The sequence below is a fragment of the Danio rerio genome, chromosome 15 (genome assembly GCF_052040795.2).
Source record: "Danio rerio strain M-AB ecotype USA chromosome 15, GRCz13ab, whole genome shotgun sequence".
NCBI lineage: Eukaryota > Metazoa > Chordata > Actinopteri > Cypriniformes > Danionidae > Danio > Danio rerio.
In genome coordinates, this window is record NC_141035.1 from 22,392,551 (window position 1) to 22,411,439 (window position 18,889).

Here is an 18,889-nt window from a genome sequence, read left to right on the forward strand (position 1 = left end):
TTGAGACTTGCCATCATAGTTGTCATGCATGTAGTCGTCTGTTTGCTTTAGTTTTTGGTCTTGTCCTTAGGGAAGAGAATACAATGACAACACATGGGGAAAGTAGGACAGATGCTTTTGTCACCTGAACTCTCCATGGACCAAAACAATAAGGTGCTTTACTCTCGAAGAACCATTGTGATGAACATGCCATAGGCCACATCACACAGCAATAGCAGCACTTGGTTAGATGTTGCCAGATAAGTGTATTAGCCATGCCAGTGTTTGTCGGACTGTTTACTGATTGAATATGCTAAGTTGGCAGTTGTCAGGTTCTATAATGACTGAAAAGTAGGGCTAAACAATATTAAAGAAAAATGCTATAAGCGATAGCATGCTAAATAATGTGATATTCGATATGCAATACGATATTTTAAAAGCTGGTATGTTTTATAGTATTTCAGGTTGGAGAAAAACCATCACTACAACTGTTGGTTAAAAGAAACCAATGATTTTAACATTGTAAACAAACGAAATAAATTAAATGAATATCACCACTACAACCTTTCAAACAACATTTCAAACAGAGTAGAGTCACATGTCTTATTGTTTGCTAGGTCTTGAAAAGTCATTCAGATGGTGTGCTAGAGGCAGGCACACAAAGATCCCTGTATTAAATCATACATGTATTGCTAACCATTGCAATATGTAAATCAAGACATCAACATTTGAGATTTTTCAATTATTTCAATATATTGTGCAGCCCTACTAGTGATTAGTGATGGGAGGTTTGGATCATTTTACTGACTCTGACCTTTGAGTCTCATTTATTGAGATGAACAGATCTTTTTTGAGTCATTTCGTTCAATTTGCCAAAATATTAAAATGTATTAAAATATGACGAGTTGCTTTCAAACTCATTTACAATTACACCAAACGTTGATTACACTACAAACAAATCATAACTAAAATGCCATAAGAAAGTGAAAATAATCATTTATTGTTTACTTGCTCTTTTGTCTATGGTTATGTCCGATCACCTGTTCTTACAGGTCTGCAAATTTGAGTAGTTTGTTCACGTCACACTGACCGTTCTACATAAACTTAACCAATGCACACAGCCTGTGCCGAAAGAAGCCATGATTACTTCACCTTTCAAGTCTTCTGGTTTTTGAGTCGTTCGTTCATCATATGACAGCATGTAAACAGATGACTCAAACCCAAGGACTCGAGAAATGAACAGATCAAATCTTTTTCCGGCTCTAAATGCATATGATTGGCTTCTGTCTTTCATGTGATGAACGAATGACTCGAACCCGGTAGAAGACTCAAAAAGAAGCTTATCTTCTACTCCACCGGAACAAATTTGTGTATGCACAAATAAATGAATCACTCCCTGAGAGGACTCATCGTTCTCGAGTCATACAAAAGATTGGTTAAAAATAAACTAATCGTTTAAGAATGACCCATCTCTACTAGTGATCTCTTAGTGCAGTATGGATTGGCCTTTAGACAGAGACTGTATGCGTATCATAATTTAAACTGAAAATCAATAGAAACAATATAATTTTAAGTGTCATGGTGTAGAGGATTGATGCTCACTTGCAATACTGCTGATGTCTTCCATGCTTTTATGGTATACAGGTCTAGATGAGGCTCTTTTCAAAGCTTTCTGAATGAGACTTTCATTTTCACCTACAAGATTGGAAAGTGGCAGTTACAAAATGCAAGAAGTGTTGCTGGTTTTGTTTTCCCTTTTCGTGAGACATTGTGCAATGTGAGCACTTACATTTATTTGATTGGACACATGTGAAAGGGAAAATTCTATTACAGCACTAATTAAATTACACATGCCTAAAATGCCAGTAGATTAGCATTGGGATTTTTTAGTCTCTTTAACCAGCTAATCAAGCTCTTTCTAGGTATACTAGAAACTTCCATGCAGGTGTACTGAAGGAATGTGTAGCAAAACTATGCCGACCCTCCAGAACCAAGTTTGGGCACCTCTGGTTAAATTCTTTTAAGCCATGTTAGCAGTTCACAAAATGCATGTGTATTCCTTATTTGGACCTTTTTTGAAATCTGTGTTCTAAAGCGTAGAGCTGTATTATTTTTCTAAGCAATCACAATTACAAAAAGAACTGGAGGATATGATAAGAAAAGCTTCAAACTCACGGTTTTGAATCCCCTTAATAATATTTCCATCTGTTTGTGTGGTTAAGTGGTGTCCCAGACTCCCACTCCTGGTCTGGAGGTCAGGGGAGCCATGTACTGGAGTACTGGTTTTCACTGGGGGACACTTACAGCTGTGGTTTGTCTCTGGAGAGGATGTGAATGACGTGCAGATAAAATCATCAATCTGCTCTGCAACTGGAGGTGGAGTGTACATACTCTTGTCCTCTGAGATTCCAAGGTAATGCTGGTAGTCCCGTGGAATGTAGGATCTTGCAAGTGGTTGAGAGTCAGAATCTTCTGAGGTACGAGATGTTCTTCTTTGACTGTTTTTGTCTCTGTCTCTCCAAGATATTTCTGGGGATGTTTTTGGCAGGGTATAGCTAGCTTCCTGAACTTTCCTGGATTGTGTAAGACTAGTATCTGGTGCCTTTTTTACTTGCTGCAGGTTGGGACTCTGGACCTTCTTAGATTGAAAATGCAAGTCCTGGTTTTGTTCCTCTCCCGCAGCATTCACTGAAAACATGCTGGTTGCACGCCGCATGGCATTTGCTTTTCCATTTAAATTACCTTTGATACTTCTTCTACCCTGCTGAGATCGTGACTCTTGACCAGTCTGAGATTTAGGTACCATTGTGGTTTTTGAGCCTTTCTGTGGCTGAAGAGAATGAGATAGTCCATGAGTGATTGTTTCACCTGAGACCCCTTGTGACTGATCAGGTTTTAGTCCTGATTCTTGTCTTGACATAATCTTCTTTTTTGAGGGAGACTGGAATGCTTTCATTTTTGCTGACAATGATGTTTTGCTATTCTGGCTTTCATTTACAAAATCTTTGACATTGGCTCTCTCATTTGGACTTTGTGGACTCGAAGATCTATGGTTTCCACTATCAAGGACTGGTGACCTTTCTCCAGTTTTTACAGGGGATCCTCCCCAGAAATCACGGAGGTTCTTAAACTGTGAAGTGGTCATACCATCCATCACAACTGTCTTATCCTTTCGTAGTAGATGCCCAGAGAAATTGGGAGACAGTCTACCTCTGGCAGAAGTAATGTCCTCAACATCATCTTCATCACCATCATCAAACTCAGTGCCAATTGTTCTGAGATCAAACTCTGATTTTGTAAATCTTTGGTTCAGTCGAGTAGTAGTAGTGGTTGATCTATTTTTAGCTGCTACTGATGTTCTAGATTCTTTCTCCCAGAAGGACCTTAGTTGCTTGATCCTTTCTGCCATGTTCTCTTGCTGGGAATTCTGCTTAACAGAAGGACCTTGACTTGTCTTTTGAGCAGTTTTTGATTTTGTTTCTAATTCTTTTTGAGCTGAGTGGTCTGCATCACTACTGTTGATGCTAACGGTGCCTCCAGCACTATCATCATCATGACTTCCTTCCAGGGACCCACTGTCAAGCGCTGGTGAAGATGATTTCAAACATGAAGTAGTACATTTTTTATCTAAAGTGGAGTTTGCAACTATCTTGTCAGTCTTCTGATTAGCATATATCAATGGTTTTGATTCATTGATTATAATGGGTACTTGGGTTGCAGTCCCTACATCCTCAATGTCTACATTTTTCCAAACCGTCTCTATTTTCTGAAGACCTGGAGACATTACTTTCAAGTTTGGTTCACTTCTCCAATGGTCCTCTATTTCTTCAGTGGACCTTTTGGTTAAGTCACTAGGGATGATTTCTTCATTTTTAGCAGGTGCACCAGATTTGCCAATCAGAATCTTTGGACCAATATTTTCTTTCTCCCAGAATGATTTCAAATTAGCAATTTTTGGTCGCTGGTTCTCTTCGGCATCTGATCTTTCTTTTTGCTGACTGATGTCAGCCAGTTTGACTTCACTCTTGTCCTCTTTCTTGATCAAAGCCTCTACTTTGTTCTCATTTTGAACTTTTCTGCTTACAGAAATATTCACCACTGGGACCTCTGGATTGACAATGTTAGCAGTAAGAGCAGAGTCAACAGAAGGCTTTTTGATTAGAGATTCTTTATAAAATGTAGATTCAGATGTTTTCCTTTCTTTTCGAGGATTTTGGGAAGGTTCATCAACACTCTGTTCCTTTCCCCAATCTGCCTGTTCTAGAAATATTGTATTGACTTCTGAAGGACCTTCACTTTGTCGTGGCATGATTAAGTACACGTTACTTCTTGGTTTGACTGTGTGGTCAACGCCATCATCAAAGTCCAAGTCTTCAAACTTTGAGTCCTCCTCCATGTCCTGAACATTGCTGTCTATATCCAGCCTATCACTGCTGTCTGAGCTCCTGCTGAACCATTCAAGAACTTTGGCAATGGAATCACCTTGTTCATCAGTAGGTGTAGTGATATGTTCATCTGTCATGACTTCTGATTTGGGATCTTCTTGGCTACTAGTCTTTTGCTTGATATTGAAAGCAAGAGGGCTGCTTTCAGTCTCATAGTCAGTTGAGGCATTTGTCATGTTGAATGTTTCTGTTATGTTGAGGGCTCTGGGGAAGTGTTCATCTGTGAAACAGATAGTATAGCATTTGACAATGACCAAAGACAAATCTAAGCATGAAAAATTTTAAACAGTAATTTAATCCTAAATTTAGTTTAATTTGAAGGAGAGTAAATACTGCAAAAAAAAAATTGGGGGTTGATCATGGCTTTAAGTGTTAACGTTCCTTTGAGTCCCAGTGTACTTGTATTTATAACTGAATTGACTCAGATTTCAAGCCGGTTGTTTGTAATGTTAGTTTTCTGCAAACGAATTTGTCTTATAGGTTTTAATGACAAAGTCATTCTGTAAGTAAATTACATAATTGTCATTTTTGGATGAATTAATCTTTTAACAAATCTTACAATTTTCAGAAAAATATAGATCATACCAGTGGTAGTTTTCTTAATTTTCTCTTCAGTTTTCATTGTCTCCAATTTTGGAAATGGAGCCATCTGATTTTCCACATTCTCAGACATGTGATGTGTGAGTTGAGGGGTAGTAATCTCATTGAGTGGCTTTTTAGAGTTGTCACCGAATGCAAACACTGCATTCTCAACAGGATGATGCATTTCAACAGAAATGTTTTGTCTCTCTACTTCCATACTTGGTGACTGTGGAAGGCAACTGTTTGATTCTCTTCTTTGTTTTATAACTTCTTCCACTTTCCTGCTATTATCTGGTCTTGCGATTGAGTTCAAACTGAGACGTGGTTGTATCTTTGGCTTCTCTTGTAACCCCTGTGGCATGTTTATCAGTTGTGATGAGGCTCTCACTGGTAAACGTGACTTGGGCAACTTTATTGGTGAAGAGGTACTACATTTCTCTTTGTTTTCAGTTTTGTGGCTTGATTCTTCTGTACGTCCCAGAGCAAGTCTAGATTCTTCTGAATCCTTTTCTTGAATGCTGTTTTTGTGAACATCGCTGAGGGAAACAACTGGTTGTCGCAGTTGGCTCTTAAGAGTGGGCTCATTGAAGCTGTGTTTTGGGATACCTCTTGGTGGTGGAGACCTGATACTGGAGTCTGCTGTGGCAAATATATTCTGGCTGGATATGCTCTGGGTGGACACCGAGCTGGCAGTGTCTGAGACAGAGCTCTGGGGTTTGTTGATTTTGGTCCTCTTCTTGGGTACGGGCTTTTGACCCGGAGGTTTGTTGTGTACTGCATTAGAAACCTCACTGTTCACTTGACTGTGACTTGCTTTCTGATGATTATCTGCAAATGAGAGAATTGTAAGCATGGGAGAACACAAAACATACCAAATTTCTGAACACAAGTGAACAAGTTGCCACAATAACCTTGTGAATCAGAGCCCCTGTCTAAAGATTTCCTGAGTCCAGGACGTGAGGTATAGTGGAGATCAGTCTCCTCAAAATCAAGCTCTATTGGAACACTGTTGAATGGGTTGTGTCTTGGCTGGAACCAGGTAAAAAAGGCAAAGTTAAATATGAAGAAATTTACTGATCATGTACAATACAATCAAAATTTTATTTGTCCTTAATTGGCCTTGGAAATGAAATTTCACCAGTTTGTTTGCTATATTTTGCTAGAATTTCCCTACATCCACATAGCAAAGTTTGTGTTTTTTTTCTTTTGCAGATTATAAAAACTTACATCAACAAGGTGATCCTGAACACACACATATCAAAAAATATTTGATGCAGGTAGCTATTAGTGCATCTATGTTAATCATCTAGTTGATAAAGTTTTACCAAGTTTTGTTGTAATATTCAGACCCCCTAGTCCTTACTTAATCCTTAATTAAATGCAAAAGAATTGCAAAAATAAATGATCTCATCAAACCTCCAATTGCTAACCATTTAATCAAATTATATTTAAAATTAGTCTCACTTGTGCCCTTACAGTCCATTACATTACATGGGGTGGGGGGCTGTTTTGCAGGCTGTAAACAGATGCAGATGAACCGCAAATAATTTACATGTGAAGTCAATGCAAAGATGCGATTAGACATCCTGTGGCATGAATTGGGCGTTTTGTGTGTTTGACATGCTTCATACTGCAAAAGAAAGTGGGAAACCTCTAACAAACAGAGCAATGGAACAGACAGAACAGCAAGCAGCTTGCAATGATGGAGAATGGTTCAAGAATCACGGATGGTAGACGAGACCCAATTGAATGACATTATTTGTGCTTTGTATGTATTATTTGTACATGTATTTCTGGTATTATGGTTTACATAAAATCTATATATGATGTCATTTTAGGCTTTCCCTGCCATTGACAAATGAAAATGCTTCCCTGCTTTTGACGAATTTTACAGCTATCTGTGTTTTAGGTGCATTACTGTAGGGGAAGTCCTAATGCATGTCCAGAGCAAAGTACATGTCAGATGCTCCAGGAAGTGAAATTTGAGAGAACGTAAGATTGTGAATAAATATCAAAGTTATACAACCTTCCTTTGGCTTAATCCCTTCCGTTTAAGATGGATCATTGCCATTGTGTCAGATTGCACACCTAACATAATAGGCTACCTAATATGGTAAATTATAAATATACACACACACACACACACACACACACACACACACACACACACACACACACACACACACACAGTTAAAGTCAGACTTATTATTAGCCCCGCAGTTAATTTTTGTTTAACGAGAGAAGATTTTTTTAACACATTTCTAAGCATAATAGTTTTAATAACTCATTTCTAATAACTGATTTATTTTATCTTTGCCATAATATAAGTAAATAATATTTTGCTAGATATTTTTCAAGACACTTATATACAGCTTAAAGTGACCTTTAAAGGCTTAACTAGGTTATTTAGGTTAACTAGGCAGGTTAGGGTAATTAGTCAAGTTATTGTATAACGATGGTTTGTTCTGTTGACTATCGAAAAAAATTTGCTTAAAGGGGCTAATAATTTTGTCCTTAAAATGGTGTTAAAAATAAAAAAACTGATTTTATTCTAGCTGAAATAAAACAAATAAGACTTTCTCCAGAAGAACAAATATTATCAGACATACTGTGAAAATGTCCTTGCTCTGTTAAACATCATTTGGGAAATATTTAAAATTAAAAAAAAAAAAAAATTCAATGGGGGGCTAATAATTCTGACTTCAACTATGTATGAGTGTATATATATATATGTGTGTGTGTGTGTGTGTGTGTGTGTGTGTGTGTGTGTGTGTGTGTCACAGTATGTCTGATAATATGTTTTCTTCTGAAGAAAGTCTTTTTTGTTTTATTTCAACTAGAGTAAAAGCTGTTTTTAATTTTTTTGAAAAAAAAAAAATGTTCTCTGTTAAACAGAAATTGGGGGAAAAAATAAAGAGGGGTGCTACTAATTCAGGGGGGCTAACAATTCTGACTTCAACTGTATATATATTTTTATTTATATTTTAAATGTATTTTCTTTTTCTTTTTTAAATCGCAAAATTGACCGCAAATTTCTGGGAATTAACACCATAAAATCAGTCATTTTTATTGCAAATAAATCACAAAAAATCTTGAAAACTAGGGCATCTGAATAGTGTTAGTAAACTTAGCAGCACAAAAACAGCTCTGTAATCCGACATCGTTTTGGTAAGTTTAGTTTAACTTGCAGGGTTCTTCTTTCCTCTTTTGGATAAGTGGAACGTCTGTGTTTCCAAAAAGTACTGTTGTGCCTATCTACATGGCTACACATGAGCAGTGTTTTTTCCAAACTATAGATTGTTGTCCAAAAAGTTTCTTTGTGTGCAAAGACAATTCAAGTAGCATATAAACAAAAGGGTGAAACAGTACACTTTTTTTTCAGATTTACCTAAATCAACTATTGTCCTGTGGATGTGGCCTGAGATACAATTGTATGTTTTTATGAGCACTTTACCTTGGATGGCGATCGCATTCCTATGTTTAGTTTTTCCTGCTGGACCTCTAATGTGTCACCATTTTCCCTGATTTCAAAACAAACAGAAGCATTCTAATTTTGTGCATTTTTAACAAACACAGTCAACATTTCTTGAAATTAAGTTCTAACAGACATCCTGCAACGAACAGGATCAATTAAACCTTCACAGACTTTAAAGGTACGACATACAAACTCCTGTGTTGACCCTTGTGGAGTCATAAAGATCTTGAAATCATGTGACACCACGCCTATTAAGCACACAAGCACCTGAGAGAGGTGGAGGTTGCACACACAGTGCAAACCAAAGAGTTCTGGCAAGCGTGTACAGATATTAATCTTGCTGTTCTAAGTTGTTAATACAAAGCTACTAGATGAATATATCACATTTGTCCACATATAATGTGTATAATTAACATATTTTAGCATTACCTCTCCTTAAGGTGCTCTGAGGACTCAGCAGTCCGTGTTATTTTAGGTGACGTCATGATGCCTTCACTGTCCTTCCTGCTGATGCTCCTTGATCTGCCGCCCCACGACTTGGTTAAATACTCTACATAAGAGATGTTCACTGATAAGTCGTGCTGTTTATATTCTTGCATTTAATTGCATTGAAGGCTGTGTTTACACTGCAAATATTAATAATGAATACATCTGATCTTTCAACCACATCCAATTTTTGCTCCACTCCTGTTTACACTTAACCACTTAACCATCCGATGTCTGTGTTTATAAGAATCTCCCACCCAAGGATTGACCCTTCTAGATGGACTTTCGTTAATTAATCTTCTCAAAAGTTGGTGAAAGTACAACAAATTTTAATTAAGTAGACAAAACAAAATATTTTTTAATAATCATGATTATATCTTTAAAGTTTTCAGATCTGTGATCCGATCTGGAAGGCAAGAGTACACTAGTCCACTAGTTTGTTGAGAAGGAGTGAGTGCAACATTTCTTTCTAATAGCACATTTCACTTTCTGGCATGTGTTTGCTACAGGTGTGAAATCATCCATTTACCAAATTTCATCCATTTTGAGATTTACCATTTCTTTAATCACCAAAGCCAAGGTAAATTGAATATGAAACTGAATTGTTTATTCAATTCAATTCAGTTCAGCTTTATTTGTATAGCACTTTTACAATGTAGATTGTGTCAAAGCAGCTTCACATAAATGGTCGTAGTAACTGGATCAGGGTAGTTCAGTTTTTAGTGTTTAAGTTCAGTTCAGTTTAGCTCAGTTCAGTGTGGTTTAAAGTCATTACTGAGAGTCCAAACACTGAAGAGCAAATTCATCGATGCGTAGCTCTACCGAATGTTTACAGGCAAGTTGGATGTATGGTTATCTGATATGCATTAAATTTAATTCCATATTTGGAAGTGGCTCAGAATGGATATGAAAAACAATCTGACCTGGTTCTGGTTTTTGTGTTTTGTGTCAGATCTTTTTTTTTTTTGTCAAATCCTATAATCTAAATAGCCCAATAATTGCACACAGTCTCACCAACAACTGAGGGTTTTCTTTGCTTCATCGATGCCATGATGATATCAGAGCCATGGATCCTGTCCTGGTGTCTTTGTGACTTCACCTCGTAAAACCATTCTCCTGACATGTACTTTCGTCTGTCTTCCTCTGGGATGGCTTTCTGCAGATGTCTGGGAATCAAGTGAGAGTTTCAAATAGAAGAAAGAAGTGTAGTTGCAAAATGCATCTAACCTAATATAGTCTCACCTGAACTATACAAATACCAAGCATTCCATATGCCACAAATGAGTTTATTATCTGTAGTCAAGAACATCCACTGCATTAGTTGTTTGCTCACAGAAGTCTTTATGTACAAATGTGTCAGCGTACAGTGTTACGATCATAAACTGAGCTTTCCAACTGTCTGTACCTCATTGCACTTTATTGCTTTATTATGTTACACTGCTTTTGTTAGAGCCCCTTAAATCAATAGCATGCCTTATGACCAAAGAGTGGAGACAAGCTCTTCTTTCATTGGCTTGTACAGAGCATTGCTTACTCTGTTTGCTTTGCCAATACCAAATCCCATAACGGTTGCTTCATATGTAATCCTGCAATTAAGATGTGTTTTAGTCAACTGGATTACAAGTAGATTAGGGAGATGCACTTCCATTAATAGCTGATGTTTTAATCTCTTTAATAATCTTTAGGGATCTGTGGGTGCATGTATATGATAAAAAACATTATAAAATGATACAGAAATACAATGTTTGGTGTTTTATCAGATATCAGGGCAGAAACTAATGCTTTGAATGATTGCTGTAGGTTTGCTTTTTTACTGTAAGTAATGGTTGGAGTGTGCTTTGCTTAATACTTATTTTATTAAGGCTTCAAAACAACTGAACTATTTTAGATGCCAGTCTTAAACCATATCTTAATGTTTTCTCTACTGTTGTATGAGGACGGTGCCTCAGCCCCCCTGAAAGTCAAGTTATTTAATTTTATTTGCTTTATATAGCACCAGATCAAAAAGCATTTAAAGTTCTTTCCTTCAGAACAGGTCTATACTTTGTTCTTTTATTAAACAAACAAAAGAGTCTTTTGTTGTTTATCTTATTTACTGTCTGCTCTATGTATATCTCACGGTGTGAAATTCTGATCTGAAAAACATCGTAAAATATCAGGGTTTCTGCAGGTATTACAAAGTTAAATTTAAAGACCTTTTTTAAGACCATTGTGAATTAAATTTCAGACTTATACAGGATATTATATTATAATTAGTTATGTAAATAAATAGTCAAAACAAGCAACTCCTAGCTGTATGCATTTTCAACACCACTTATCTAAAAAATCTGTCCTTACCATACTGTATATGGCCTATAAATACACAGAGAACTTTTAAACAAATATCATTATAAGCATGATAACTAAACCATATTGGTAAATAGAGTTATTGTATTGAGTTTTGTTAAAAGGTCTAATGAGATGTTGGTGATTGTATATGTGTCCATTGACGTAGGAAAATTAAGATCTGTTTATAATTACTTAAGATCTACAAGACCAAATTTAGTGAATTTTAGACTTTTTGAGGCCCATTATTTTTTCTTGAAATTCAATACCGTTTAAGACTTTAAGACCCTTCAGACACCCTGAATATGCTGTGTCAACTATAGATAAAAATCATCTGAGCCAGGTGAAAGCAAATAATTCATTTTGAATGCTGGTTTCACACCAAACACAATATTAAGTAAATTACAGAAAATCAAAGCAAACGCACAAATCTAGGGTAATTATCGCTGCACGGTGCGAATGACATGGAGTTCATAACACATGTGTCTACCTAACAAGTTGTGTCTTTAATCCTGCTGAAAGTAGTCAGCAGAAGATGGTCATAAAGAGATGGACATGGTCAGCAACAATACTCAGTAGGCTGTGGCGTTTACATGATGCTCAATTGCTACTAATGGGCCCAAAGTGTGCCAAGGATATATTGCCCACACCATCACACCATCACCACCAGCCTGAATCATTGATACAAGGCAGAATGGATCCATGCTTTCATGTTGTTGACAAATTCTGACACTACTATCCAAATGTTGCAGCAGAAATCAAGACTCATCAAGACCAGGCAACACTTTTCCAATCTTGTATTGGCTAATTTTGCTGTAGCCTCAATTTCCTGTTCTTAGCTGACAGCAGTGGGACAAGGTGTGGTCTTCGGCTGCTGTAGCCCATCTGCCTCAAGGTTTGACGTGTTTTGGGTTCAGAGATGCTCTTCTGCATACCTCCGTTGTAATAAGTGGTTATTTGAGTTACTGTTGCCTTTCTATCGCAGCTGGAACCAGTCTGGCCATTCTCCTCTTACCTTTGGCATCAACAAGATATTTGCGCTCACAGAACTGCCGCTCACTGGATATTTACTATTTAGCCTAGAGATGGTTGTGCATGAAAATCCCAGTAGATCAAAAGTTTCTGAAACACTCAGACCAGCCCATCAGGCACCAATAACCATGCCACAATCAAAGTCACTTAAATTACAATTTTCCCAGTTCTGATGCTCGGTTTGAGCTGCAGCAGATCTTTTTGACCATGTCTACATGCCTAAAATGCATTGAGTTGCTGCCTTGTGATTGGCTGATTAGAAATCTTTTATATAATATACTTTTTTTTTCAATTCTTCCAATATCATGCAGCCCCACCATGTGCAGTTATTTTAAGCGTTATTCAATTGTGATTAAACCGAAAGAACCTTCTTCTTAAAATTCTACTACTAGGTGTTAGCAGGGTCTTAATATTCCCAGTAGCTGTAGCCTGTGAAGTGATAAGGTTACTAATGATTAAAGAAAAAACAAGAGGACGAAGCTAATAATTATACTGTGACTTGTTTGAGAGCTGTTCAAATACCTTAAATTTCAAAACAACCTTAATAAAGACAATGTGAGCGTTTGCAGTGACTTTCAAAATGGTTTGATTAAAATCATGGGTTTGGAAACAACCGCTGGAACACATCTTTGCTTTTGAAGGAGGGGAAACTATGTTGGTCATGTGAAAAGGCCAAGACAATTATTCCACAAGGGTAGACTTAATCCTTTTATAGAAGGTTGAGTAGGGTTGAGACTGAACACAGGGAAATCTCGCAGACATGGCCAGATTCTGCATTCTTCCTTTCATGTAGACTTCCAGTCTCCTTTCTAAGCATTAAACACGAGAACAAATAATTTGGTGGAGAAGGCGTTCGTGTTTCCTGTTTTTAATGTTGTGTTTTGGTGAATTTTATTGGGTAAGAGTAAAAATGTGCGTTGTTATGTGCATGTGCAAAAGTCTGAGCTTGGTTGAAGTTTTGAAATGAGTTTGAGAAGTTACTACATGGTATCAGCCTAATTTTGGCCATTTGTTTAGTAAAGATGTATTGTGATGATCTGTGAGTAGGCATGGGCCGGTATAGGATTCTGACAGTATGATAATCTTGGAAAAAAAGATTAGGTTTCACATATTGTGATTACTGCTCTAAAATATGTGCTTTTTAAATGTGTGGTTAAAAAAAACTTTCCCCTTTGAACACAATATATTTTCATTATCACCAGTACAATATCTCCAGCAGAAAAGATATCCAAAAATGCCATTTTTAATGGTGAAGAAATCTTTAATTTTGAAACGAATGAATCATTGACTTCCGCTGTCTTCATTAGTTTCAAAAACACAGATTTCTTTACCATTTAAAATGGCAATTTTGGATATCTTTTCTGCTGGAGATACTGTTGTCCTAAAAAACAAAACAAAAAATGTAAATAAAAATTTTTACATATGAACGGTATAGCAAAAAATGTTGCTGGTTTTAAAATCTTGACTTTTCCTAACCGCGGTATACCTTCGTCCCATGCCTAACTGTGAGTGACATTAGCCTTTGTGATACAAGAACCAATTGCTTTACCTTTTTATAGTGTGCCGATGCCACATTAGGGACTCTTCACAACAGAAAATCTAGAATGTTTCTTTCTTTACTTTTTTTCAGTCCTCCATGACAAGCTCCATCACATCACTGAATAGGACCACTGAAGCTCTGCTATACAACGCTTTTAATAAAGCTGTGCATACGATGCAGAAGATGATGACACTGGTCTGATGTGTAACGTTCACTTTTAATATTCCTATTATTTCAAAAAATAAGAGTAGCTATTTTTTGTTTCTACTCTTGCTTCCTGAAGTCAGTCACTAGTTTTACATTCTCAATGACATCCCTCATGTTATTAAAGATGCCAAGTGATGATTAATTGGGAGGCAACATGTTCTGAGATGTTATGTCATAGTCAAACACATAATAATCTGAATTGATTGTTGTAATAGCCAGATATTTTGTAGTTTGAACGTTATTCTACCCAAGGTTGCACATAATCAGGAGAAACGATAATAATTTGACATATTATTATTGCTCAAGAAAGAATTTTTGTAATACTAAATATCTGTTCTGTCACGTTTGACTAAATGAACGTATCCTTTAATGACAATTTAGCTTATATGAGTTCATTTAAAGCCGTGTTTTAGAGTAAAAATATTTTGAAGAAGCATTTATTTATACATATATATGTATGTAAAAAACATATATATGAAAAAAATTATATATATATATATATATATATATATATATATATATATATAATTTAATAAAACATAATAAAAATACAACGAACAAAAATTCTACAAAATGTTTAGAAATTTTGCTTTTCTTGATTTTTCCTTTTTTTGTATTTCATATTTTTCTTATGTATTAATATTGTATTTAAATTTGTATTGTATTGTATTTTTTTTTATTATTCTTCTTTTAATCATCCAAGTTAGGATAGTTTAATAAAAAAAAAAAATTATGTCATCATTTTGTCATCATTTACATGTTTCAAAACCTAAGAGTTTCTTTCATCTGTTAAGCCCAAAATAAGATACTTTAAAGAAAGCTGGAAACCTGTAACCATTGACTATCATAGTGGTTGTTTTTTGTATAAGTCAGTGCTTACAAGTTTTACAGATTTATTCCGAATATATTTTGTGTTTGAAACAAGTAAGCGGTTTAAAAACACTTGAGGGAGAGTAAATAGTGGGTAAATTTCCATTTTTGGGTGAACTATCCCTTTAATTTGATGCCTGGATCATACCTAAAACTGATTCAGTTAGATAAAATATATCACACTGCTGTTACTGCATGATTTATTTCATATCAATTAGCCATCCACAGTACAAAGGAGATCAATTTAGGCTACAAATAGTAGCTTGTTTTGGATCTGCTGGTTTAGTTCAATTCATCTTTATTTCCATAGCATTTTTAATGTCCATTGTGTCAAAGCAGCATAACAGAGATGAAGTTCTAGTAAATTGAAACATTCGTTGTCACAGCTGAAGTTCAGTTTAGTTGAGTTTAGTGTCATGTAAATGTCACTGCAAAAATGCTGAAGAGCTACTGGTGTCTTACTTGATTCGATCCTCCTCAGCTTTCTTCAGTTCCGCATCCCTCTTTAAAACCTTCATGATCATCTCCTGCTCCTCCTCGGACAGATGACTCAGGTCAATCATGATGGCTGTTTGTTTCTCTCACAGTTTGAGACTCTAATACTTAAACTCCGCACTGCTTTCTAATGCCACTCCTGAATAATCATCATGCGCATTTATGGCACCTGCAACCAGCACATTAAAACCTCTTAGATTCTTCATTAATCTCTTTCAAATCAAGTGACTTTTCTATAAGGCACAAAATAATCATTAGGCCATAACTCACTCATTTCTTTAATGGAAAGGACAGATGTAACCTAATTTGTACACTGAATTTGCTGTAATTTCGAATCAAATATGTGCACAATGAGGTTTAGTGTGGGCCTGTTTTGAGAGCGCTGAGATTAGACAAAACATGTGACGGCACTGTCAGTTGACCATGAGAAGGGGCAGACCTTTAGATCGAGCACATTTATGGAAAATTATTAAGTTTGCTATTGAACTGAAATTGCATAATGCTGATCCCACTTACGGGTAATGTCAGGAAAATGGACTTAATATGTTCTATTAACATCATAGGATTATATCTATGTAGCTACAAACACACACACACACACACTGTGTGCATTTGTCTTTAAAAAATTTCCTTACAAGACTATATGACTGTATTTATTGCTTAAGACACCAGCATGTCAAGTTAGCTCTGCAAATATTTGAAAACAGCTCACTGAGACACTATTTACTCTGGGTTACACCTTGATCAAAACAAGCCTTAAAGAAATGACAAAGGCAGCCTAATAACATTATACAAACAGCCATGACAATGAAATAGCAATGAGATTTAAATACTTTACACTGGTTAGGAGCTTAATAAGCATGGGTAACTGAAATGCAAGTTCTTTAATGTGAAGTCTGAAATTATGATAAAGCATTTGGTAGAATGAGAGAAAATAAAACATATTTAGCTCATCAGTAAAGGGTTTAACATGCTGATTGATTGGCAATATTTGTTGCTGTAATTCCACATCCTGAATCCTGTGTCTGAGTGTCTGACTGAAGACGTTTTGGCTCATCAAATGAAGCTCTTCATTGCAAATTGCATTAGGGTGAATTAAATTTAATAAGTTCTTAAGAGGCAAACTGCAGTTTTTGAAAAGCAGCAGGCCTATATTTTACATATCAACTTTAAGTCGCACTTTTGGCCATTTGTTTCTTCTGTTCATGCCAATTTAACCACAATGAGCCCTTTAGAGCTTCAAGAGTTTATCAGTTGACTTCTTGAACTTGTAATTGAATTTAATAAACAGGATAATGTGGTGTAGTCCTGTTTGCGATGGTAAAAGCACAGCTGTCTCGGGATTCATGTGCTTTCAGTTTGTTTTTTGTTGAATTGTACTGTTATAATGCATTAACATTATAAACGCAATGGAACCATAAGTATCTTAATGAACCTATAGCTACATTAACTAGCTTTAGTTAATTAAGTTAAATTGTGTTCCACCATTCATTTGAAAATAGTTTCGGTAATCCTTCGAAATCAACCAGAGAGTACTTCTCTCACATTATAAACTATGTAAATATATAGGCTACTTTTGTAGCTTTATCTCAGTCTATCGATCAAGACACGTCATATATTTTACGCAAGACCCAATAGCACAACGACAGCGTTAGATAATTTATATTCACACACTTAACTTAAAAAGTAAAGTCGATTCAAGCTTAACGACAGGTGTATATCCATTAGAAAGGCGTTAGCTTACCTTGTTTCCGTGGCAGAACTTCTGGAGCGCTTCACTGACGCGCAGCTCAGAGCACATCTTCACCCGTTGAGCGAACCGTCCCGAAGGGTTGAACGCAGTCTTGACGTTGAATACCTGTCGACCAATCAGAGACTAAGTTTGTGCGTTCGACGCGACGCGTGATGTGCGTAGTGCGCCTCATCACCTTGCCCAAAGAAAACGCATTGTGTTGCCCGAAAGTATAATGTAAGCCATATAGAATAATAAAGCCAATTATTACGTAATTTATAAGCCATTTAAAGTGCTCAGTCTTGTTAAATATATTGTTCTTTTAAAATTGAGGTAAAATACCCGTTAAAATTTGCTCACCCTTCACTCTTCTAAACCGTTCTGACTTGGCTGCATTCTTGTTAAACACAAAAGAAGTTATTTCGAAGAAAGCTGGGAAAACATGTAATCGTAGACTTCTATAGGATTTGTTTTTCCTGCTTGGGGAGGAAAATAGGAAAGTCTTCTTTTGTGCTCAACAGAATAAAGAAGAAACTCACAGGTTTGGAACTACTTGCGGGTGGTAAACTATATGCCTATGAGTTATATATTTGTTTTATGAATGGATAACTATTCTGTTTTTACATTTAAGTAAGAAAATTATACATTCTTGTTACATTTATTATGTTTGTTTAATATTCCACAACATAATAGGCACCTCATGTAAAACGGAGATACTTTTTTCACCTTAATAATCTATTTAATTCTGTGTAATTTATAGTGCTCAGATTAATGTGTAAGCCTACTGCTGTTATGCAACTTATGCAAGTTTATTTAACTGAGTGTTCCTATTTCAGTGACCACTTTTTTAACCTCTCAGAAAAAAAAATAGTTTAAGTCACTCAGAATTCAATTCACTATGAATAATTCACACTAACAATGATACAGCGTAGTTTGAAATTAACTTTGGAGCAGTGGAAGATTGTCGCGTAGTAAGTCTTTTACTTCAGATAGCCATGCACATCTGCACCATTTACCAGGAGAAGTGATGGCACCATTATACACTGTGGGACAATGGCAAGCCAATAGAGGGAGCCTGGTGATGGCAGTCCTGCGGCAAACCCTGGTCGGCTCATCATATTTATGCTACTTACCTAAGCATGGTTTCAGACCAGGTGAACCCCTTCAGGACAGTGGTGTTCTCTGGTGGATGTGGCCTCTTTCAGGATAGTGTGGTCTGCCACATTATACATGTTGTTTTGGAAAGGTTGAATAGTTGTAGGTTTTGCTTTGGCCTCCGAATTCCCATAGTAATAATCACACAAGTTTGATCTTTGGTGGCTTCACCCTAAAACCTACTTGAAGGATCTGCTTAGACAATTTTGGTTCCAGACCTAACAGCACACCTCCAGGTTTTGGCAGTTGAGTGGCATTTTGCCAGTACCCACCACTTTTTAGGCAGGTGGTCCTAATTTTTTGGACAATAGGCATATATTTTAAATGCTTTTCTACTAGTTCCACTAGTGTTTAATCTGTCCGTCCATGAATGCAGCCTATTCCATATTTATAATAATACTAACTGCACCTTGCACTATGTGGCTAAAGGGAAAGCTCATTTACAAATAAAAATTCATTCACCAATTCCCCTTAATTCGTTCAAAACCTTTTTTTCTGAACACAAAATAAGTTGTAAACCTGTATCCGTAGTAGGAATAGCAACTACCAAGGAATTCAATGGTTAC

The 18,889-nt window shown here is 36.3% G+C and overlaps 1 protein-coding gene across 2 annotated transcripts in view; it reads right to left on the reverse strand.

Moving 5' to 3' along the window:
* Positions 1–17,241, reverse strand: part of sytl2b (synaptotagmin-like 2b) — a 28,157-nt gene extending 10,916 nt beyond the window's left edge. For both annotated transcript variants that reach the window (XR_015509352.1, XM_087284025.1), the window contains exons 1-10: positions 17,181–17,241; positions 15,404–15,605; positions 9,982–10,133; positions 8,911–9,031; positions 8,461–8,527; positions 5,918–6,035; positions 5,010–5,834; positions 2,155–4,644; positions 1,582–1,674; positions 12–65 (exon numbers count right to left, since the gene is read on the reverse strand). Coding sequence is in view for 1 of the 2 variants with exons in the window: in XM_087284025.1 (XP_087140151.1) it covers positions 12–65; positions 1,582–1,674; positions 2,155–4,644; positions 5,010–5,834; positions 5,918–6,035; positions 8,461–8,527; positions 8,911–9,031; positions 9,982–10,133; positions 15,404–15,504 (4,021 nt within the window). In the remaining variant the exon portion in view is untranslated. The remainder of the gene's footprint in view (positions 1–11; positions 66–1,581; positions 1,675–2,154; positions 4,645–5,009; positions 5,835–5,917; positions 6,036–8,460; positions 8,528–8,910; positions 9,032–9,981; positions 10,134–15,403; positions 15,606–17,180) is intronic.
* Positions 17,242–18,889: the final 1,648 nt, after the last annotated feature.